At 49.6% G+C, this 22418-nt stretch overlaps 1 protein-coding gene and 1 pseudogene across 7 annotated transcripts; one reads left to right on the top strand and one right to left on the bottom strand.

Annotated features, from left to right (window-relative positions):
* Positions 1-2928: 2928 nt before the first annotated feature.
* On the bottom strand, positions 2929-5048 carry Tceal1 (transcription elongation factor A like 1). Of its 7 annotated transcripts, none has more exons than XM_038317078.1 (2): positions 4986-5048; positions 2929-4004 (listed from the first exon to the last, which is right to left on the bottom strand). In XM_038317078.1, exon 2 carries the CDS (start codon positions 3972-3974, stop codon positions 3477-3479), a length of 498 nt encoding a protein of 165 aa, XP_038173006.1. In that variant the 5' UTR covers positions 3975-4004; positions 4986-5048; the 3' UTR covers positions 2929-3476. The 7 variants fall into 7 exon arrangements, with proteins under 7 accessions (XP_038173006.1, XP_038173002.1, XP_038173001.1 ...); XM_038317074.1 differs by lacking the exon at positions 4986-5048 and adding an exon at positions 4697-4804 and having other exon boundaries at positions 2929-3999; XM_038317073.1 differs by lacking the exon at positions 4986-5048 and adding an exon at positions 4697-4793.
* Positions 5049-5118: 70 nt separating this feature from the next.
* LOC119804362 lies at positions 5119-21018 on the top strand (annotated as a pseudogene).
* Positions 21019-22418: the final 1400 nt, after the last annotated feature.

Here is a 22418-nt window from a genome sequence, read left to right as displayed (position 1 = left end):
GTAATCAGAATGCATTTTTATGTCTGTTTGAAATTGTCAAAGAGCAAATTTAATACAAATTTTAAAAATGAATGGCCACTGTAATAAACTACAATATGTTCAGAATATGCAACATATATCAGTACTAGGTTCATATGTAATGTGCAGATTTTCAGGACATATTATTGGGTTAAAATATTTCTTTTTGAACTTCCTTTTTATTTATTCCTTGTGTCTTCCACATCATGACTCTCAATCCCATTCATTTCCTTGTACCTTTGTATCTGCCCTCTGCCCTTTGCAACCTCCCCAAAATAAAATAAAATTTAAGAGAAATAAAAAAGAAAAATCTTATCATGGAAGCTGTAGTGTGACACAGTGAGTCACACAGTATATCCTTTTGTTCATATATCTTTAGGCAAAGAGTCATTGGTCTGTTTCAAGGACTCTGGTTTCTGCTACACTGTCAATGCCGAGCCCTCACTGGGACTCCTCTTGGATAGACTATTGCTGCTCTGTGTTGTGGAGATCCTACAGTGTTGTGTCTCCAGGACCAGCATCTTCACGTACTCCAGCAGATCATAGATAGGGTGGATGTTGGGATGGGCCAACTCCTAACTCTAGTTCTGGGTCTGGGTAGTTGCAGGGTTGGTCAGCCTGCTAGTTCTACCCTGTCCTCACCCCTAGGATGAGTTCTCCAGCATTGCCCTGGATAGTTCAACCCTAGCAGTGATGAGGGAATGGCAGGGCCATTTTTGGTGCTTTCACTCCCTCAAGGTCAGCTCATCCACACCTACACCTTCAGGGCCAGCTCTACTTCAGTGTTATCCAGGCAAGATATAGGGACCACTCTCCCAAGTGCTGCAACTGGTGAATGGCAGGGACAGCTCTCCCACCTGCCACAGTCCCTGTGGGGCATCTCTCCCCTCCACACCATCATATGGCAGATGAGGGACTGGACCAGATCTCTCAAGCTCACCTCTCCACTGCCCCCTCCCCTGCGCCACACACACACACATACACACTAGGGTCATCTCTACTGTGCTGTCCATAAAAAATATTTCAATGGATGAAATACAGGACGTGGCATTTTTAATGCAATGTCAGTTAGATCCTATTAGTATACATTTATATGTATGCATGTTATATATACATATACAATGCTATCTATGAATGTGTTTTGTATATGGAAAATATTATACATGTGTGCTTATTTGTCTATAGGATTTTCTTCTCATGTGGATTAACTTATTTGACCATTTTCCAATAGATAAACTGAGGTGTTTGTTTTGTAAATATATAACATATTTCCAACATTTTATTCCAGTTTTACACATATCGATAAAAATATTTTTAATATTTTGAGACAAGACCTCACTGTGTAGCTCTGGTTGATGCAGAACTCACTATGTAGAGCAGAGCAGTCTTGAACTTACAGAGATCTGCCTGCCTACTGTGTGCTAGTATTAAAGGCGTGTGGTACCATACCCAGTGTGTTGCCCATTTTCTTAACTTTAAAGAGTTGGAATGAGATGGAGTATGGAAGGTAATGGAGAATGGTTGGCTAATGAATGTGATGTTGCACTAAGGAGAAATAAATTCTGGTATTTTACTGCACAGTGAGAACTTCTGTGCACACATTGCTGCTGTGGATTATTGAAGACAGGAATGTACCAGTTTGAGCCCAAGGGTTTTGTTTTTGTATTTTTGTTAGGAGATTTTGTTTTTTTATTTTTTTTTCACATAGAGTCTCACTCTATAGCTCATACTGGCCTAGAACTCACTGTGTAGCCCAGTCTGGCCCCCATCTTGAGGCAACCCTTTTTCCTCAACTTCCCAAGAGTTGGGATTTCAGGCTTAATTTACTATCACATGGGCATTAACGTCTATCTTCCTCTTTACTTTACACCTGTTAACTGAATAGATAAGGCAATTCTGCAAGAAGCCCCTGAGAGAAAACACACTCTAAGGTCGATAAGGCAATAGAAATTACAGTTAACCTTGTGTGTGGAAAAGGAGTTTCTACTCTAATCACACAGCGTGGTGTCCATCTTACAAATCTGACTTCCTATTCCAGGTCTCCGTGACCTCACGTTTGAGTCCAGGAAGAAGCAAGAGAGTTTAAGAGAAAAAAAAATCATGGAATGAGCCATTTTGCCTAGCATCTTAAAAAAAGTTTTATGCATTTTTTACTATATCAAAGCCTTAACAGCCTTGTGACTATATACACTTGAGTGTGTTTAATAGTAAAGCTGGAGGAAAGAATATTCTCTGTAGATACAGAGGAGGCACACTACAGTTGTGGCTCACTAGGGATTACAAACCAGGTATTACACCGTGAGGATATTTGCAGAATATGGTCCAGTGGAAACATGGGGATCTAGCAGCAAGGGCAGCTGGGCCCCGGTAGGCATGGCAATGCATATGAGAACAGCAGAACAAGAACAGACTATGGCACTCACTTGGAATCTCACAGGAATCTTGGGTGAGCACAAGAGAGATTTCTTTAGTTCTTATTCTCCTGTGCTCCAAAGGATTCTTTAGAGACTGGGAGGACCTACAAAAAAAAAAGTTTAAAGGATCTTTTCCTCTTATTTTCACAGCAGCTCTGGAAGGTGTTTCTAACTAGTATTTAACTTGGAAAATGTTTTTCCTACTGATAGTAAAGAGCTCATTTATATTTCTGCCTAAGAGATTCAGAAGAGGGGCTAGGGGGATGGCTCAGTGGTTACGAGCATGTGTCGCTCTTCCAGAGGACTTGGGTTCAAATCCCAGCACCCACATGGTGGCTCACAACCATCTGTAACTCCAGTTCCAGAGGATCAGACATCTTCTTTTGACCTCCACAGGCACTATGCATACACATGGTGTACCTACATGTAGGCAAAACACCCATACACATAAAATAAAATAAAATAAATCTTAGAAAAAGATTCAGAAGAAACAGTATTAACTTTTAAGTTCTGATAAATATTTATTAAGGATCACATTGTCTTTATAAGCTGACTAACAAGTTTTGTTTTTTAGAATTGCTTCACATTTTTCACTACATTGTCTGGTAAGCAACATAAATAAAATGTATTCATCATGAAAAGTGAGACTTTAGATAAAGCAAAATTTAAAAATATAAAAATCACCTATTATCCTTTACCACACAGATAACCAATGTCAGTTAGCCTTTAAGTATATAGTTTTAAGCTTTTCTTTGCATATTAATATATAAATGTGTTTTCCTTTTACAAAAATGGGATGCTATGTATATACCTTTTGCTTTTATCACCTCACATATATAATGTTTCTCTTTCCATGCAAATGGATCAGACTCGGATTTTAGAACGTTAAAGAAAAATACAATAAAAGGAATCCTGTGCCAGTTACAAGCAAACACCTCAAATAAAACTGCACAAAAATTACAACTAAGAAAGAAAAAGGCATGTAAGAAGATGAGTCCAGGGAGCAATACTCTTATCAAGCAAAACAAAGAAAGGTGGAACACATTAAATAAGGTAAGGGCGGCTCCGTCTTTCCTTCCAATGCATTATCATCAGTTTGTTTCGTACTCGCTTCATCTCTTCCAACTCATCCGCTGCCTGTATCATTTCTTCATTGCTTAAATTTCTGCCATGGAAGACTCCTCTAAACTTAGGGCGGAGACGGGACAGCCTTTCTTTGAAACTTCCCTCCTCTAGCTTGTGTTTGCCCACCCCACAGGGAGGTTGCTCCATGGCAGCACGGCCCTCGAACAGGTCCTTGTGCGGGAGGCAGTCCTGCGGAGGACGATCTAACCACACCAGCACATCTGGCACCAGCTCAGGCAGAAGCTCTTCAGAAAAGTACTCCTCCTCTGAGGACTGCTCCTCGGAGGACAGATCCTCGGAGGACTGCTCCTCCTCGGAGCACTCATTTTCAGGAGACTGCTCCACCGGAAGCTGCTCTTCCTCGGTCTTTAGCGTGCTCTGTGCGAGTTCTTCATTTTCTTTGCCCGAGTTTTCCATGCTGGGAGTTTTCTTCTTCAAGCAGCTGTTCTTGAGACAAGAAAAAGCAGACCAGAGTCACAATACTTGGTGGGCTGCATCACCACCTTGGCTCTGAGTTTCACTCCCTCCCTTTGGCCGATTGAGGCGGGTGGTTTTAACCTTAGCTTACACCCAGACTCTTGGGCTCTCCCGCCCGCGGCTGCAAAGCAGCCCCTCCTTCCCGAAAGACCACCATTTTTCCCGGCAGGCCTTGCCACAAGGCCTCTCCTGCAGTGACAGGGGCGGAGCGGTGAGGTCCGCGGACTGTTCCCCTCCGAGTTCGGTCTCAGACCCCCCGATTCTGTCCCACTGCCCAGCCTTACCCCGACCTCCGGCCCGTGTGGCCCCTTTTGAGGTGCCTGGGTGAGACCCGCAAATCCACAAATAGACGCCCGACAGAGTAGGGGGCGGGGATAGGGGGAAAAGCGGACCCGGTGACGCACACCCCTTTTTGTGGGGATCAGCTAACCGCCCCAGAGACAGCTCCCTTGGGGTTCACCTTCCTCAGACCTCACATAGAACATCATCCTTTGTACCCCACCCCACTCCCAAGACCTCCATTTTCTGCACCGAAATTGTGGGCGGGGGGCGGGGCTGGAGCATAGTGGAAGCTCGGGATTCTGCCATGCAAATATGATCCCGCTGGCTACAAGGCACCTCTGACAATCACCAAATCTAGAGGATCCAGGGAACTTACTTACTTCTGCTTTCCTTCTCGACCAAAGGGTAATAGAAAGACGGTGTCTGGACAGGCAAAAATGACTGGGACGAGAGGGACTTAGGCAGACATAGGCTCCTGGTCACGTGAGGGGCGCGCGTCACTGCCAGGCTCAGATCCCTAGTAACCACTTTGGCGACCATTTGGCACCATTTGCCAGAATCTTTTGACCTCAGACACAACGGACATTTTCACTTACTCCCCTACCCCACCCCTTTATTTGCCTTTTCTTGGTTGCTAGAGAGGATTGGCATCTGGTTCCCCAGGATTACCTCTTTCCCGCTGCATCGCCAATGTTATGTCTCCGTCTCACTTTCCACTCAGCTACTGAGACTTCAGGTTTCCCCTTTTCTTTAGAACCTGCACTGAAATGTCACTGTTTCACCCCCCATAAACCAAGTTAACATGGTTAGTATCGGCAACATGACAGATGCCTGTAATCCCAACACTCAGGGTACAGAGACAATAGAATTGCTTCAAATGAGAGGGCAACCTGTTCTCTCTCCATAGCCAGTTTCAGGCCACTCAGAACTACACAGCAAAATTCTGGCAGCAAAACAAAACTTTTCAAGGGCACAGGACTGAGCACTAAGAGCACTTGTCCTTGCAGAGGATCTGTGTGTGATTCCCAGTGCCCATGCAGTAGCTTACAACTACCCATAACAGTTTCTAGGTATCCTACCCCCAAGGACAGCAGGCACACGCATGGTGCACAGACACACATCCAGTAAAAGCCACACATAAGGTAAATAAATCTGAAAAAATACCCCTCAAATACTGATTTTTGTGCTTAACCCACATCCCACATCACATTTTTAATATCCTGTCATTTCCATGATAGTTAATCTTTCATTTTTATTTCCAACTCTTTTTTTGTTTTTGAGCCCCTCAACTGTGTCATAAATAGAAACTCTAGGATAAATTAGTTAGCATCCAATTCTACACACCTTAAGTGTATAAAGTATGTAAATCTAATGACTGTACTTTGATTGATATACATCAAAACACTCATGTGTCCTTCTACATCTACAATAGTCAAGAGAACTTTTCTGTTCTGTGAAGTGGGAAAGCACTTAGTGCACAATGTGTTATTATTCTCCCCTCCTTATAAATCACCATCATTTCATAGTTACTAGTCATAGTGGAAGAAATAGATTTCACAGAAACCCTAAACTCTTAATAATGAACTTTTGGTCTTGTGGTTAAAAAGGCTGACATTAATTTCTTAAACCAACAAATATTTGGGTCTTGAGGTAGCCAAACCCCCAAAGATAGATGCAACAGATAAGACATTGTGTATTAAACTATGTAATAACTCAGCTGACCACATAATAACAGGATTAAAATCATGTATACATAGTTTGTTGTCATCACAAATGGTACATGTTTTGGCCTGTACCTTTTTATGATCTTTAACCTGAAGCCTACTTCTCACCTATTTAAAAAGCATGAATGCCACTTCCTCACACAGATTTTTCTTCCAGAGAGGGAACTCTTTTTTTTTTGTTTTATACTTTCAGTGTAACTGGGCATCAGATCTGTGAGGGTTCTGAAATCTATTTTCTTTCTGAACATAAATTCATATTTGAAATATCAGATTTGTGAGGATTTTGAAATTTATTCTTTGTCAAAACATTGGCTATTTACTATGTTTCTGAACAGAAATTCACATGTGAAATATCCAGTTTTATTAACTTTTTATTGCTTTACTGTGGACTTAGTTTGTATTGAAATACAAGTTAATTTACTTGTATAGTTTATTCAAAATTCTTGGATTTTCCACTTTTTCTGTGCTGTGTGTCTTTAAAATCAAGTTTACCTGTGCTTCCTTTAGTCTATCATGAAGGGTTTATTTTTCATTTGTGTGGTTTTTTTTTTATAGAGAATTCCAAATTCCTTAATGTTTTCATTCCTGTCATTATTCTCTTTACATCCTGTGAACAGTGTACAGTGGCTAAGACATTCCATTTAGTTTTTGACATTCAAAGTTTATACAGAAACTGATTATTTACACTTGTCTTCAGTTGAAATCTCACTCCCTATTGCTTACATACATTGGCACTTGCTCTGTCCTGTGGGATGTTACAAAAATGCATAAAATAACAAATACCTGTTAGCCTTGGTAAGTGCCCTTGATACCATGTAAACTGCTAGAATTTTTGTTTGGTTATTTCCCTTTCCCATCTGTGAGAAACAGTAATGCTGTGGGATAATGCTCTTGTTCACTGTAAAGATTTGTCACTCACATTGGTTTAATAAAATGCTGACTGGGCAGTAACCAGGCAGGAAGTATAGGCAGGGTGACCAGACTAGGAGAATTCTGGGAAGAAGAAAGGCAGAGATGCAGTCACCAGCCAGATGCAGAGGAAGCAAGATGAGAATGCTGCACTAAGAAAAGGTACCAAGCCATATGCTGAATTTAAGTCATAAGAGCTAGTTAATAATGAACCTGAGCTAATAGGCCAAATAGTATGTGTGTTTCTTTGAGACTGAATGGTTGAGGGACCAGGTGGAGCAGAAACTTCCATCTGCATAGTGAGTAATCTTTAGTGGACTTATCAGTGACTTAACTTCTTTATGTACAAAATTGTATAAAATAATGGTACCTACCCTGTAGGATCAATAAGAGGAGCAAACAAGTCAATAAGATAGTATATAGTGATTATAGTGTAGTAGGTGTAATTAAGGTAGCATGGCATAGTATTATCAATACTCTAACTCTTCTTTTACTTTAAGTATTGTTAACCAGTTGTGGTGGTGCATCTCTTTAATCTCAGCACTCAGGAGGCACTTGTAGAGGCAGACACAGAGGCAGTCATCCCTCTTTGAGTTTGAGACCAGTCTGGTCTACATAGAGAATTCTGAATCAGCCGGATCTACATAAGGAGACATAGTCCAAAAGAGAAGGGAAGACGTGGTGGTGGGCAAGAACTTACTATAAATATTTTAACCAAATGAAATGCTAAATAAACTCCCTAGGTTAACTTGCTTTAGTTGACTTTAAAAGTCACTGTATTTCTCCTGCTTTTATGTCCTCAGGCTTGGCTCTCCCACTCCTACACCTTCGGGGCCATCTCTACTGTGTTATCCAGGCAAGGTGCAGTGGTCAGTCTCTCAAGTGCTGCAGCTGGTGAGGGACAAGGACAGCTCTCCTGCTTTTATGACCTCAGGGCCAGTTTTCCAACTGCCACAGGCAGCGAGGGATGGGGAGATGGAAGATTACTCTCACTTGCCCATGCTACCATATGGCAGATGAGGGGTGGGACCAGATCTCCTGGGCTCACATTCTTAGGGTTGTTCCCCTGCACCCCTGTCAAAAAGGTCAGGTCTACTGTGCTGCCCAGAAAAGGTACAGGGCATCCTTTCTGGAGTGCTGCAGCTGGTAAGAGGGAGGATCAACTCTCTTATTTGCTGTAGGTGGTAGGGGCAAGGGACAAGAGATCTAGCAGGCTGACCAACCCTATAGCTACCCAGGCTCAGAACCAGGGTTATGAGTTGATCCACTCCAACATCCACCCCATCTATGATCTGCTGGAGCGTGTGAAGGTGCCAGTCCTGGAGACCCAAAGCTGCAGGATCTCCATGACACAGGGCAACAACAGGATATCCAAGAGGAGCCCCAGTGAGCAACCAGTATGTAAGGTGTAGCAGAAACCAGAGGCCTTGGACCAGAGAAATGACTGTTTGCAATGAACATCTGCAAGTAAAAATGTATGGACAGAAGGAAAAACTGTGTCACACTACAGCTTCCATGATGACATTTCTCTCTCTTTTTTATTTCTCTTAAATTTTATTTTATTTTTTGGGAGGAGGAGGTTGCAAGGGCAGAAGGCAGATATGAAGGGATGGGGAAATAATGGGATCAATATGCATAGGGTGAAAGACACAAAAACTAAATGAAATGAAAGTTAAAAAAAAAGAAGAGAAAATTCTTCCAGTGTCTGATGATTTTTGGACTCCCATTAGAGAAAAATAACGATTCATTTAACACTCTTGAAAATAAAGTCACTACATTTGAAGGTCACACTGCCGAATAATAAGTCTCCCACTAGCATTGCTGTAGATAATACATCTGATGTGTGCATTTTGCTTAAGTTACTTTTCAGGGACATGAAGTCCACTTTCGCTGAAAGTACTCATTCTTCATTTGAGGCTACAGATAGTGGAAAAAAACCAAGGTTTTAGAAAAGCTTGTCACTTCTGTGTTCATGTTGTTTTTGCTAGCTTAACTTTTGCGTCTGATTTCTATTCAACTCAGCACATAGTCATGTTAGCTGCACAAGAAATGCATGGAGACTTCTTCAATCTGGTGTTTTCTCCTTCTGAGGCTGGAAATGACAAGACAAAGGCAACCAAAAATATTTCCAAGGTTCACAGAAGCATCACAATTCCGTGCTTCTGTGTGTGCCAACATCTAGGTTTCACAATACTCCATTTTAGACCACTGGAGGGGTGTTTTAATTTACAGTCATTTATTTCTCCTTTCCTGAGGATATAAAAGAGCTTGAAACCTGGACTGGGTTGAACTGTTTTTCCCCTGGGAGGTCCTAGTCTTTTCTCATTTTGTTGGTATTACGAATAAATCATTTTTTCTTGGCCCAAAACTTGTCCTCGTTTCTTTGGTTCCCTTTTCAGCCATGAGTAAATGGACTTGGATTGAGTAACAGTACTACTTGGCTTATTCTCAAAGTGATACTTTATGTAATATTTACACAAATATAGTCCCTCTGAGGCCTCATTTTTAGGGTTAACTTCCCCCAATTAATTATTTCAGCTATTTCTGAATTGGCATTTATGTTCAAGGGTACTCCCTCCAGGTTCCCGAGTTGCTGAACTTGCTGGGAAGTTCTAGCAGGGGCACTCAGCTATTCATGGACTCCTGACTAAAGAACAGTTGCTTCTTCCATAAGGGAAGGTTGCTCTCTTCCACCCAATATAGCCAGCCAGATCAACTGAATCAGTCAAGGTGATTGATGAGGTGACAGATTTTTACATCCTCCTGAATTTGTAACTGTCCAAAAATATTGAATATTCTGCTTGATGTGGAGCACAGTGGTTTTTGCCACCCTCTTCATTCTATTCATTCTCGTATAGACACTAGACGGCTGTAGATGTCTAGTTCGTAGTACAGTTTTCTTTGATTAAAAATAGATTTTTTTCATATAATATATTCTGATTATGGTTTTTCCCTCCCCCTGCTGTTGTATGGAGGCTGCTTGCTTGTTCCCAGCTGCTCAGCCCCGAAATAATCACACAGAAATCATATTATTTGCAATATTGTTTGGCCAATAGATTAAGCATTTTTCTGGCTAACTCATATCTTAAATTAACCCATCCCCATTAATCTGTGTATCACCACAAAGCTATGGCTTACCAAGTAAAGTTCCAGCATCTGTCTCCTGTGGGGCTATATGGCTTCTCCTGACTCTGCCTTCTTTCCCCCAGCATTCAGTTTAGTTTTTCCTGCCTAGTTAAGTTCTGCCTTGCTATAGGCCAAAGCAGTTTCTTTATTAACCAATGATATTCACAGCATACAGAGGGGAATCCCACATCACCCTGCTCTTCCAAGTACCTTCCGACCTCCTCTCATATCTGGATCCACACTCGGTCCTTTTCTTTTGGAAAAGAAACAGGCAACTAAGGAGTAGTAACAAAATAAATAAGATATTAAAATAAAAGCAAACAAATTGGAATAAGACAAAACAACAAAAGGAAAAGGAGCCAAAGAATAAGCATACAAAGTGCATGTGTACACAGAAACACACAAGATTACATACATAGGAATACCCAAAATACACAAAACTAGAAACCATGATATATATATACAAAAGGACCTATAAGAATGATGATGATGATGATGATGATGACGACGACAACAATAAATAAAATACCCTGACAACATTATGAGAAAAAAACCTTCAAAGATGGTGTTGAGTTTGCTTTGGGTTAGCTATCTACTGCTGGGGATGGGGGTCTTCCCTTAAGAGTGATTTTTTTCCCCAGTAAGACTCCAGAATGCCTGCTATAAAGTATTCATTTAATGTCTGCCAACAGTACCAAACAAAAAGATAAACTAGGCAAGTTCAGGAGAAATCTCAGTAAAAAAAAATTGACTCTGTGCAAAAAAAAAAAAAATCTTTTCCTTTTTGTGTGAGGCATTCAAGAGGTCCCCCTGTAATCTGGTTCCCTTCCTCTTATTATTAAGCACAGCTTCTCAGGGTGGGAATGCATGCTTTCCTTTTCTGCAGATTGAAGATTTGAAGGAAAATTTAGTTCTTTCAAATGGAGTCTTACTGGGTATTTAAACCACACTTAAGAACAGGGTCCATGCCATGTGTTGAATGACCAACACAAAATTAACTCAATGGACCAGGTGATGGTACATTAAAATCGAGGCAGAGGCAGAGGCAGAGGCAGAGGCAGAGGCAGAGGCAGAGGCAGAGGAAGAGGCAGAGGCAGAGGGCAGAGAGAGATGCAGAGGCAGAGGGCAGAGGGCAGAGGGCAGAGGCAGAGGCAGAGGCAGAGGCAGAGGCAGAGGGCAGAGGGAGATGCAGAGGCAGAGGCAGAGGTAGAGGCAAGGGCAGAGGCAGAGGCAGAGAAGCAGAGGCAGAGGCAGAGGCAGAGGCAGAGGCAGAGGCAGAGGCAGAGGCAGAGGCAGAGGCAGAGGGCAGAGGCAGAGTCAGAGGCAGAGGCAGAGGGCAGAGGGAGATGCAGAGGCAGAGGCAGAGGGCAGAGGCAGAGGCAGAGGGAGATGCAGAGGCAGAGGGCAGAGGGCAGAGGCAGAGGCAGAGGCAGAGGCAGAGGCAGAGGCAGAGGCAGAGGAAGAGGGCAGAGGCAGAGGAAGAGGCAGAGGCAGAGGCAGAGGCAGAGGGCAGAGGCAGAGGCAGAGGGAGATGCAGAGGCAGAGGGCAGAGGGCAGAGGCAGAGGCAGAGGCAGAGGGAGATGCAGAGGCAGAGGCAGAGGCAGAGGGCAGAGGCAGAGGCAGAGGGAGATGCAGAGGCAGAGGGCAGAGGGCAGAGGCAGAGGAAGAGGCAGAGGCAGAGGCAGAGGGAGATGCAGAGGCAGAGGCAGAGGCAGAGGCAGAGGCAGAGGCAGAGGAAGAGGGCAGAGGGAGATGCAGAGGCAGAGGCAGAGGGCAGAGGGCAGAGGGCAGAGGGCTGAGGGAGATGCAGAGGCAGAGGCAGAGGCAGAGGCAGAGACAGAGGCAGAGGCAGAGGCAGAGGCAGAGGCAGAGGCAGAGGCAGAGGCAGAGGCAGAGGCAGAGGCAGAGGCAGAGGCAGAGGCAGAGGCAGAGAGGCGGAGGCAGAGGCAGAGGCAGAGGCAGAGGCAGAGGCAGAGGCAGAGGCAGGGAGGCGGAGGCAGAGGCAGAGGCAGAGGCAGAGGAAGAGGCAGAGGCAGAGGGCAGAGGGCAGAGGCAGAGGCAGAGGCAGAGGCAGAGGCAGAGGCAGTGGGCAGTGGCAGAGGCAGAGGCAGAGGAAGAGGCAGAGGCAGAGGGCAGAGGCAGAGGCAGAGGCAGAGGGCAGAGGGAGATGCAGAGGCAGAGGGTAAAGGGCAGAGGGCAGAGGGCAGAGGCAGAGGCAGAGGCAGAGGCAGACGGCAGAGGGAGATGCAGAGGCAGAGGCAGAGGCAGAGGGCAGAGGGCAGAGGCAGAGGGCTGAGGGAGATGCAGAGGCAGAGGCAGAGGCAGAGGCAGAGGCAGAGGGCAGAGGGCAGAGGCAGAGGCAGAGAGGCGGAGGCAGAGGCAGAGGCAGAGGCAGAGGGCAGAGGCAGAGGGCTGAGGGAGATGCAGAGGCAGAGGCAGAGGCAGAGGCAGAGGCAGAGGCAGAGAGGCAGAGGCAGAGGCAGAGGCAGAGGCAGAGACAGAGGCAGAGAGGCGGAGGCAGAGGCAGAGCACAGAGGGAGATGCAGAGGCAGAGGGCAGAGGCAGAGGCAGAGGCAGAGGCAGAGGCAGAGGCAGAGAGGCAGAGGCAGAGGCAGAGGGCAGAGGCAGAGGCAGAGGGCAGAGGGAGATGCAGAGGCAGAGGCAGAGGGCAAAGGGCAGAGGGCAGAGGGCAGAGGCAGAGGCAGAGGCAGAGGCAGAGGCAGAGGCAGAGGGCAGAGGGCAGAGGGCAGAGGCAGAGGCAGTGGGCAGAGGCAGAGGCAGAGGCAGAGGAAGAGGCAGAGGCAGAGGCAGAGAGGCAGAGGCAGAGGCAGAGGCAGAGGAAGAGGCAGAGGCAGAGGGCAGAGGGCAGAGGCAGAGGCAGAGGCAGAGGCAGAGGCAGAGGCAGTGGGCAGTGGCAGAGGCAGAGGGCAGAGGAAGAGGCAGAGGCAGAGGGCAGATGCAGAGGCAGAGGCAGAGGCAGAGGCAGAGGGCAGAGGGAGATGCAGAGGCAGAGGCAAAGGGCAGAGGGCAGAGGGCAAGGCAGAGGCAGAGGCAGAGGCAGAGGCAGAGGCAGAGGGCAGAGGGAGATGCAGAGGCAGAGGCAGAGGCAGAGGGCAGAGGGCAGAGGCAGAGGCAGAGGCAGTGGGCAGAGGCAGAGGCAGAGGCAGAGGCAGAGGAAGAGGCAGAGGCAGAGGCAGAGAGGCAAAGGCAGATGCAGAGGCAGAGGCAGAGGCAGAGGGCAGAGGGCAGAGGCAGAGGCAGTGGGCAGAGGCAGAGGCAGAGGCAGAGGAAGAGGCAGAGGCAGAGGCAGAGAGGCAGAGGCAGAGGCAGAGGCAGAGGAAGAGGCAGAGGCAGAGGGCAGAGGGCAGAGGCAGAGGCAGAGGCAGAGGCAGAGGCAGTGGGCAGTGGCAGAGGCAGAGGCAGAGGAAGAGGCAGAGGCAGAGGGCAGATGCAGAGGCAGAGGCAGAGGCAGAGGCAGAGGGCAGAGGGAGATGCAGAGGCAGAGGGCAAAGGGCAGAGGGCAGAGGGCAGAGGCAGAGGCAGAGGCAGAGGGCAGAGGGAGATGCAGAGGCAGAGGCAGAGGCAGAGGGCAGAGGGAGATGCAGAGGCAGAGGCAGAGGGCAAAGGGCAGAGGGCAGAGGGCAGAGGCAGAGGCAGAGGCAGAGGCAGAGGCAGAGGCAGAGGGCAGAGGGCAGAGGGCAGAGGCAGAGGCAGTGGGCAGAGGCAGAGGCAGAGGCAGAGGAAGAGGCAGAGGCAGAGGCAGAGAGGCAGAGGCAGAGGCAGAGGCAGAGGAAGAGGCAGAGGCAGAGGGCAGAGGGCAGAGGCAGAGGCAGAGGCAGAGGCAGAGGCAGAGGCAGTGGGCAGTGGCAGAGGCAGAGGCAGAGGAAGAGGCAGAGGCAGAGGGCAGATGCAGAGGCAGAGGCAGAGGCAGAGGCAGAGGGCAGAGGGAGATGCAGAGGCAGAGGGCAAAGGGCAGAGGGCAGAGGGCAGAGGCAGAGGCAGAGGCAGAGGCAGAGGCAGAGGCAGAGGCAGAGGGCAGAGGGAGATGCAGAGGCAGAGGCAGAGGCAGAGGGCAGAGGGCAGAGGCAGAGGCAGTGGGCAGAGGCAGAGGCAGAGGCAGAGGCAGAGGAAGAGGCAGAGGCAGAGGCAGAGAGGCAAAGGCAGACGCAGAGGCAGAGGCAGAGGCAGAGGGCAGAGGGCAGAGGCAGAGGCAGTGGGCAGAGGCAGAGGCAGAGGCAGAGGAAGAGGCAGAGGCAGAGGCAGAGGCAGAGGGCAGAGGGCAGAGGCAGAGGAAGAGGCAGAGGCAGAGGGCAGAGGGCAGAGGCAGAGGCAGAGGCAGAGGCAGAGGCAGTGGGCAGTGGCAGAGGCAGAGGCAGAGGAAGAGGCAGAGGCAGAGGGCAGATGCAGAGGCAGAGGCAGAGGCAGAGGCAGTGGGCAGTGGCAGAGGCAGAGGCAGAGGAAGAGGCAGAGGCAGAGGGGCAGATGCAGAGGCAGAGGCAGAGGCAGAGGCAGAGGGCAGAGGGAGATGCAGAGGCAGAGGGCAAAGGGCAGAGGGCAGAGGGCAGAGGCAGAGGCAGAGGCAGAGGGCAGAGGGAGATGCAGAGGCAGAGGCAGAGGCAGAGGGCAGAGGGCAGAGGCAGAGGCAGTGGGCAGAGGCAGAGGCAGAGGCAGAGGAAGAGGCAGAGGCAGAGGCAGAGAGGCAAAGGCAGACGCAGAGGCAGAGGCAGAGGCAGAGGCAGAGGGCAGAGGGAGATGCAGAGGCAGAGGGCAAAGGGCAGAGGGCAGAGGGCAGAGGCAGAGGCAGAGGCAGAGGCAGAGAGGCGGAGGCAGAGGCAGAGGCAGAGGCAGAGGCAGAGGCAGAGGCAGGGAGGCGGAGGCAGAGGCAGAGGCAGAGGCAGAGGAAGAGGCAGAGGCAGAGGGCAGAGGGCAGAGGCAGAGGCAGAGGCAGAGGCAGAGGCAGAGGCAGAGGCAGAGGCAGTGGGCAGTGGCAGAGGCAGAGGCAGAGGAAGAGGCAGAGGCAGAGGGCAGAGGCAGAGGCAGAGGCAGAGGCAGAGGCAGAGGCAGAGGGCAGAGGGAGATGCAGAGGCAGAGGGTAAAGGGCAGAGGGCAGAGGGCAGAGGCAGAGGCAGAGGCAGAGGCAGAGGGCAGAGGGAGATGCAGAGGCAGAGGCAGAGGCAGAGGGCAGAGGGCAGAGGCAGAGGGCTGAGGGAGATGCAGAGGCAGAGGCAGAGGCAGAGGCAGAGGCAGAGGGCAGAGGGCAGAGGCAGAGGCAGAGAGGCGGAGGCAGAGGCAGAGGCAGAGGCAGAGGGCAGAGGCAGAGGGCTGAGGGAGATGCAGAGGCAGAGGCAGAGGCAGAGGCAGAGGCAGAGGCAGAGGCAGAGGCAGAGGCAGAGAGGCAGAGGCAGAGGCAGAGGCAGAGGCAGAGGCAGAGACAGAGGCAGAGAGGCGGAGGCAGAGGCAGAGCACAGAGGGAGATGCAGAGGCAGAGGGCAGAGGCAGAGGCAGAGGCAGAGGCAGAGGCAGAGGCAGAGGGGCAGAGGCAGAGGCAGAGGGCAGAGGCAGAGGCAGAGGGCAGAGGGAGATGCAGAGGCAGAGGCAGAGGGCAAAGGGCAGAGGGCAGAGGGCAGAGGCAGAGGCAGAGGCAGAGGCAGAGGCAGAGGGCAGAGGGCAGAGGGCAGAGGCAGAGGCAGTGGGCAGAGGCAGAGGCAGAGGCAGAGGAAGAGGCAGAGGCAGAGGCAGAGAGGCAGAGGCAGAGGCAGAGGCAGAGGCAGAGGAAGAGGCAGAGGCAGAGGGCAGAGGGCAGAGGCAGAGGCAGAGGCAGAGGCAGTGGGCAGTGGCAGAGGCAGAGGCAGAGGAAGAGGCAGAGGCAGAGGGCAGATGCAGAGGCAGAGGCAGAGGCAGAGGCAGAGGGCAGAGGGAGATGCAGAGGCAGAGGGCAAAGGGCAGAGGGCAGAGGGCAGAGGCAGAGGCAGAGGCAGAGGCAGAGGCAGAGGCAGAGGGCAGAGGGAGATGCAGAGGCAGAGGCAGAGGCAGAGGGCAGAGGGCAGAGGCAGAGGCAGTGGGCAGAGGCAGAGGCAGAGGCAGAGGCAGAGGAAGAGGCAGAGGCAGAGAGGCAAAGGCAGACGCAGAGGCAGAGGCAGAGGCAGAGGGCAGAGGGCAGAGGCAGAGGCAGTGGGCAGAGGCAGAGGCAGAGGCAGAGGAAGAGGCAGAGGCAGAGGCAGAGAGGCAGAGGCAGAGGCAGAGGCAGAGGCAGAGGAAGAGGCAGAGGCAGAGGGCAGAGGGCAGAGGCAGAGGCAGAGGCAGAGGCAGAGGCAGAGGGCAGAGGGAGATGCAGAGGCAGAGGCAGTGGGCAGAGGCAGAGGCAGAGGCAGAGGAAGAGGCAGAGGCAGAGGCAGAGAGGCAAAGGCAGACGCAGAGGCAGAGGCAGAGGCAGAGGGCAGAGGGAGATGCAGAGGCAGAGGGCAAAGGGCAGAGGGCAGAGGGCAGAGGCAGAGGCAGAGGCAGAGGGCAGAGGGCAGAGGCAGAGGCAGAGAGGCGGAGGCAGAGGCAGAGGCAGAGGCAGAGGAAGAGGCAGAGGCAGAGGGCAGAGGGCAGAGGCAGAGGCAGAGGCAGAGGGCAGAGGGACATGCAGAGGCAGAGGGCAAAGGGCAGAGGGCAGAGGGCAGAGGCAGAGGCAGAGGCAGAGGCAGAGGGCAGAGGGAGATGCAGAGGCAGAGGCAGAGGCAGAGGGCAGAGGGCAGAGGCAGAGGCAGAGGCAGAGGCAGAGGCAGAGGCAGAGGGAGATGCAGAGGCAGAGAGGCAGAGGCAGAGGCAGAGGCAGAGGCAGAGGCAGAGGCAGAGGGCAGAGGGCAGAGGCAGAGGCAGTGGGCAGAGGCAGAGGCAGAGGCAGAGGAAGAGGCAGAGGCAGAGGCAGAGAGGCAAAGGCAGAGGCAGAGGCAGAGGCAGAGGGCAGATGCAGAGGCAGAGGCAGAGGCAGAGGCAGAGGGCAGAGGGAGATGCAGAGGCAGAGGGCAAAGGGCAGAGGGCAGAGGGCAGAGGCAGAGGCAGAGGCAGAGGGCAGAGGGAGATGCAGAGGCAGAGGCAGAGGCAGAGGGCAGAGGGCAGAGGCAGAGGCAGTGGGCAGAGGCAGAGGCAGAGGCAGAGGAAGAGGCAGAGGCAGAGGCAGAGAGGCAAAGGCAGACGCAGAGGCAGAGGCAGAGGCAGAGGCAGAGGCAGAGGGCAGAGGGAGATGCAGAGGCAGAGGGCAAAGGGCAGAGGGCAGAGGGCAGAGGCAGAGGCAGAGGCAGAGGCAGAGAGGCGGAGGCAGAGGCAGAGGCAGAGGCAGAGGCAGAGGCAGGGAGGCGGAGGCAGAGGCAGAGGCAGAGGCAGAGGAAGAGGCAGAGGCAGAGGGCAGAGGGCAGAGGCAGAGGCAGAGGCAGAGGCAGAGGCAGAGGCAGAGGCAGAGGCAGAGGCAGTGGGCAGTGGCAGAGGCAGAGGCAGAGGAAGAGGCAGAGGCAGAGGGCAGAGGCAGAGGCAGAGGCAGAGGCAGAGGCAGAGGCAGAGGGCAGAGGGAGATGCAGAGGCAGAGGGTAAAGGGCAGAGGGCAGAGGGCAGAGGCAGAGGCAGAGGCAGAGGCAGAGGGCAGAGGGAGATGCAGAGGCAGAGGCAGAGGCAGAGGGCAGAGGGCAGAGGCAGAGGGCTGAGGGAGATGCAGAGGCAGAGGCAGAGGCAGAGGCAGAGGCAGAGGGCAGAGGGCAGAGGCAGAGGCAGAGAGGCGGAGGCAGAGGCAGAGGCAGAGGCAGAGGGCAGAGGCAGAGGGCTGAGGGAGATGCAGAGGCAGAGGCAGAGGCAGAGGCAGAGGCAGAGGCAGAGGCAGAGGCAGAGAGGCAGAGGCAGAGGCAGAGGCAGAGGCAGAGGCAGAGACAGAGGCAGAGAGGCGGAGGCAGAGGCAGAGCACAGAGGGAGATGCAGAGGCAGAGGGCAGAGGCAGAGGCAGAGGCAGAGGCAGAGGCAGAGGGGCAGAGGCAGAGGCAGAGGGCAGAGGCAGAGGCAGAGGGCAGAGGGAGATGCAGAGGCAGAGGCAGAGGGCAAAGGGCAGAGGGCAGAGGGCAGAGGCAGAGGCAGAGGCAGAGGCAGAGGCAGAGGGCAGAGGGCAGAGGGCAGAGGCAGAGGCAGTGGGCAGAGGCAGAGGCAGAGGCAGAGGAAGAGGCAGAGGTAGAGGCAGAGAGGCAGAGGCAGAGGCAGAGGAAGAGGCAGAGGCAGAGGGCAGAGGGCAGAGGCAGAGGCAGAGGCAGAGGCAGAGGCAGTGGGCAGTGGCAGAGGCAGAGGCAGAGGAAGAGGCAGAGGCAGAGGGCAGATGCAGAGGCAGAGGCAGAGGCAGAGGCAGAGGGCAGAGGGAGATGCAGAGGCAGAGGGCAAAGGGCAGAGGGCAGAGGGCAGAGGCAGAGGCAGTGGGCAGAGGCAGAGGCAGAGGCAGAGGAAGAGGCAGAGGTAGAGGCAGAGAGGCAGAGGCAGAGGCAGAGGAAGAGGCAGAGGCAGAGGGCAGAGGGCAGAGGCAGAGGCAGTGGGCAGAGGCAGAGGCAGAGGCAGAGGCAGAGGAAGAGGCAGAGGCAGAGGCAGAGAGGCAAAGGCAGACGCAGAGGCAGAGGCAGAGGCAGAGGGCAGAGGGCAGAGGCAGAGGCAGTGGGCAGAGGCAGAGGCAGAGGCAGAGGAAGAGGCAGAGGCAGAGGCAGAGAGGCAGAGGCAGAGGCAGAGGCAGAGGCAGAGGAAGAGGCAGAGGCAGAGGGCAGAGGGCAGAGGCAGAGGCAGAGGCAGAGGCAGAGGCAGAGGCAGAGGGCAGAGGGAGATGCAGAGGCAGAGGCAGTGGGCAGAGGCAGAGGCAGAGGCAGAGGAAGAGGCAGAGGCAGAGGCAGAGAGGCAAAGGCAGACGCAGAGGCAGAGGCAGAGGCAGAGGGCAGAGGGAGATGCAGAGGCAGAGGGCAAAGGGCAGAGGGCAGAGGGCAGAGGCAGAGGCAGAGGCAGAGGGCAGAGGGCAGAGGCAGAGGCAGAGAGGCGGAGGCAGAGGCAGAGGCAGAGGCAGAGGAAGAGGCAGAGGCAGAGGGCAGAGGGCAGAGGCAGAGGCAGAGGCAGAGGGCAGAGGGACATGCAGAGGCAGAGGGCAAAGGGCAGAGGGCAGAGGGCAGAGGCAGAGGCAGAGGCAGAGGCAGAGGGCAGAGGGAGATGCAGAGGCAGAGGCAGAGGCAGAGGGCAGAGGGCAGAGGCAGAGGCAGAGGCAGAGGCAGAGGCAGAGGCAGAGGCAGAGGGAGATGCAGAGGCAGAGAGGCAGAGGCAGAGGCAGAGGCAGAGGCAGAGGCAGTGGGCAGAGGGCAGAGGGCAGAGGCAGAGGCAGTGGGCAGAGGCAGAGGCAGAGGCAGAGGAAGAGGCAGAGGCAGAGGCAGAGAGGCAAAGGCAGAGGCAGAGGCAGAGGCAGAGGGCAGAGGCAGAGGGCAGAGGCAGAGGCAGAGGGCAGAGGCAGAGGCAGAGGCAGAGGCAGAGGCAGAGGCAGAGGCAGAGGCAGAGGCAGAGGCAGAGGCAGAGGCAGAGGCAGAGGCAGAGGCAGAGGCAGAGGCAGAGGCAGAGGCAGAGGCAGAGGCAGAGGCAGAGGCAGAGGCAGAGGCAGGAGGCAGATCTCCAAGTTGCAGATCTCTGGGTTCCAGGAGAGCCTAATCTAAGATTGAATTCCAGGGCAGCCAGGACTGCACAGAGAAAGTCTGTCTCACAAAATCAAAAACAAAAACAAAAACAAAAAACCCAAAAAACAAAAAAAAACCCAAAAAGCTCAACAACCACAACAATAACAACAACAAAATAAAAAACCTAAAAAAAAAAAAAAGATAATTCAATGGCATTTTTGAAGTTTTTTTGTCTCATGTTGCTTTATTTGGGCTTTTAATAAAATAAATTCTGATGGTATTTTGCTTGTAGACTATGGTTTCCAATATAGTGATTTTATGGTTTTGTTGGGGAGTCTTTTTTTAAAATTCTGGCTTGTTTTTTTTTTGTTTATTATCTGATGAGAAAGAGAAAGGAAGCCTGGAGTTGGTTGGGTGGGGAGGTGGGGAGGATCTGGTAGGAGTTTTAGGATGAAAAAAAGAAGATAGAATTGTCTCTGAAAGTCTCTGAAGTTGTATAAAATTTATTCTTGGTTAGAACATGGTAAGTTGGAGGGTAAGATAGAGGAATTTTGAGGAAATCGAAGGCAGGATTTATTTCTGAACATTTGGGGTCTGAGTGTGAGAGGTAAAAAGATCTAAATTCTTGTAACTTACAACCTGTGATGAAGATATTGCTGGGTCCTACTTCCAAATGAAGATGTAAATCTACAGAATGCACCTCAGTGCTCAGTAGTGACACATTTGCCTAGCGTGCATAAGGTACTGGGTTCAATTCTCACTGTACAAAAAAGAAAACCACATTTTAATGGTAAGTTCTAGGAAGGTACAAATAGTCCTCATGAAAATAGTGGTGACAATAAATACGCAGGGTGGAGTATAACTGCTCTTAATGTTCTCTCCGCTGAACTGATTACATTAAATGTGAATTTGACTATGCCTTCTTTCTTTCATATTATTGGACTTTAACCATATTTCCAGGATGATGATCTGTGATGAAACAGCAGAAAATGGAAACGCTTTGATGGATCAAGAGATGAAGAATGGCTTTCTTCTAACAATAATTTTAGGAAGATTTTTCTCAGGGCCCTATCAGTGATATGAGAGATATTTCTATCCCCCACTGCTATGGAGATTGTGACTCTTTGGTTCTTCTAATGTTTGTTTCTCTTACTATTAAAATCTAAAAGCATTGGTAAAAGCAGGCAATGTACTCTTCAAAAATCTATGAAGGCAAGATGCATAGTTCATGTCTTCAGGAAATGATGGCTATCAAGCAAATCATTGATAAACTCCTGCCTCAAATTGATTGATAGCACTATGATGCCCTGTGTAGACATACACTAGCATTATTGTAGTAGTGTATAAACCTTTCCCCATACTTAATATTAAAATTTGTAAAGTTTACAATGTTAAAATGTTTTGCAAATGCATACCAATGATACAGACTAAACGATGTCTATACATAGATTTGTATAATAGAATCCAGAATATACTAGTATCAAAGTAGGTGAAGCAGCTAACTTCTCCCTTTCAAATGTAATTCGGCAAAATAAAACACTGCAACCAGAATTTTTATAATGTGATTTGAAAATTACTAGAATATTTATTGACAAAATCATTTAGTGCTAAACAAGCTGTTAAGATATAAGTGACTTGTTACTTATGTGGTTTAGACTATGATTTTATTCCAGCATTGCTTAGTCATCATTCAGTATCTATATTTTTAAAAAATGCATTCATGGTGGTTGTAATACATTAGATGATATGCTAGGGCAAATGCTTTTAATTGCCAAAAGAGTATTGCTGCCTTAAATTAAAGGTCTTTTTATTTGTTCATGTTTTTCTTTCCTTTGACACTTCTATTTAATATTTTTCCCTTTTCAAGGAAAAAAATGTTCTTTCTTGATTTTTCCATAGCTTACTCAATATTGTCTCTTTGTTATAGAAATCTATCATCATACATTGTAATTTCCCATTGTGCGTCACAGGCATATAGCATTTCAAGTCTAGGTAACTTCAAAAGAAGGAAGCATACTGCTTTAAAACACTATATATTTCTAATAACTAGCCATATTTCAAATAAATTAGCCCAGATTTTACCTAAACAGTTTTCAGTATCTTCGGTCCAGGTAGTATTTATTTCTCTGTAAAAACCTCAAAGTTTAATTCATATTTTTGTGTGTTCAGACATGTTGGCAACTGGTTTTAGAAACAAATTTCTAAAATTATTAGATCTTTTTACAGAATAGTTCTTGTCTGTACATGTGTTATGTTTGAAAACCAGCTAATGTACAAGACGGGCAATCAGAAACTTTTGCTTTATTTTTTATCTGACAATGAAATAATTGGAATTTTATTTTAGTCAAGTTATATTTTGAAAGTTAGCCCCCTTCATAAATATTAAAATAGCAATTATTTAATTTTAATTGTCAAAATATCCAGAATAGAGTGAAAATATTAAAATGAAGTTATGGATACTAAATGTTAATTAGAATGTTCATATATATATAATATATGTACGATATATTTACCACACAGTTGAAAATGGAGTAAAAACCATAGTTACTTATGAATTGTTTACCTTTTGTGCTATATTCCAAATGACCAGATAATATTAAGACTGCATGACCACTGAATGAAAATGGGTTAAAACAAATTAAGGAAGAAATTCGAAACTTTTTAGAGTTGAATGTAAATGAAAACACAGCAC

The sequence above is a fragment of the Arvicola amphibius genome, chromosome X, assembly GCF_903992535.2.
Source record: "Arvicola amphibius chromosome X, mArvAmp1.2, whole genome shotgun sequence".
Lineage (NCBI taxonomy): Eukaryota > Metazoa > Chordata > Mammalia > Rodentia > Cricetidae > Arvicola > Arvicola amphibius.
Note: the sequence above shows the minus strand (reverse complement) of the source record. Positions and strands in the feature narration are given on the sequence as shown.

Bases quoted from the DNA above. Each gene is read 5' to 3' on its own strand.
- Tceal1 (XM_038317078.1), bottom strand. From the start codon at position 3,974: ATGGAAAACTCGGGCAAAGAAAATGAAGAACTCGCACAGAGCACGCTA.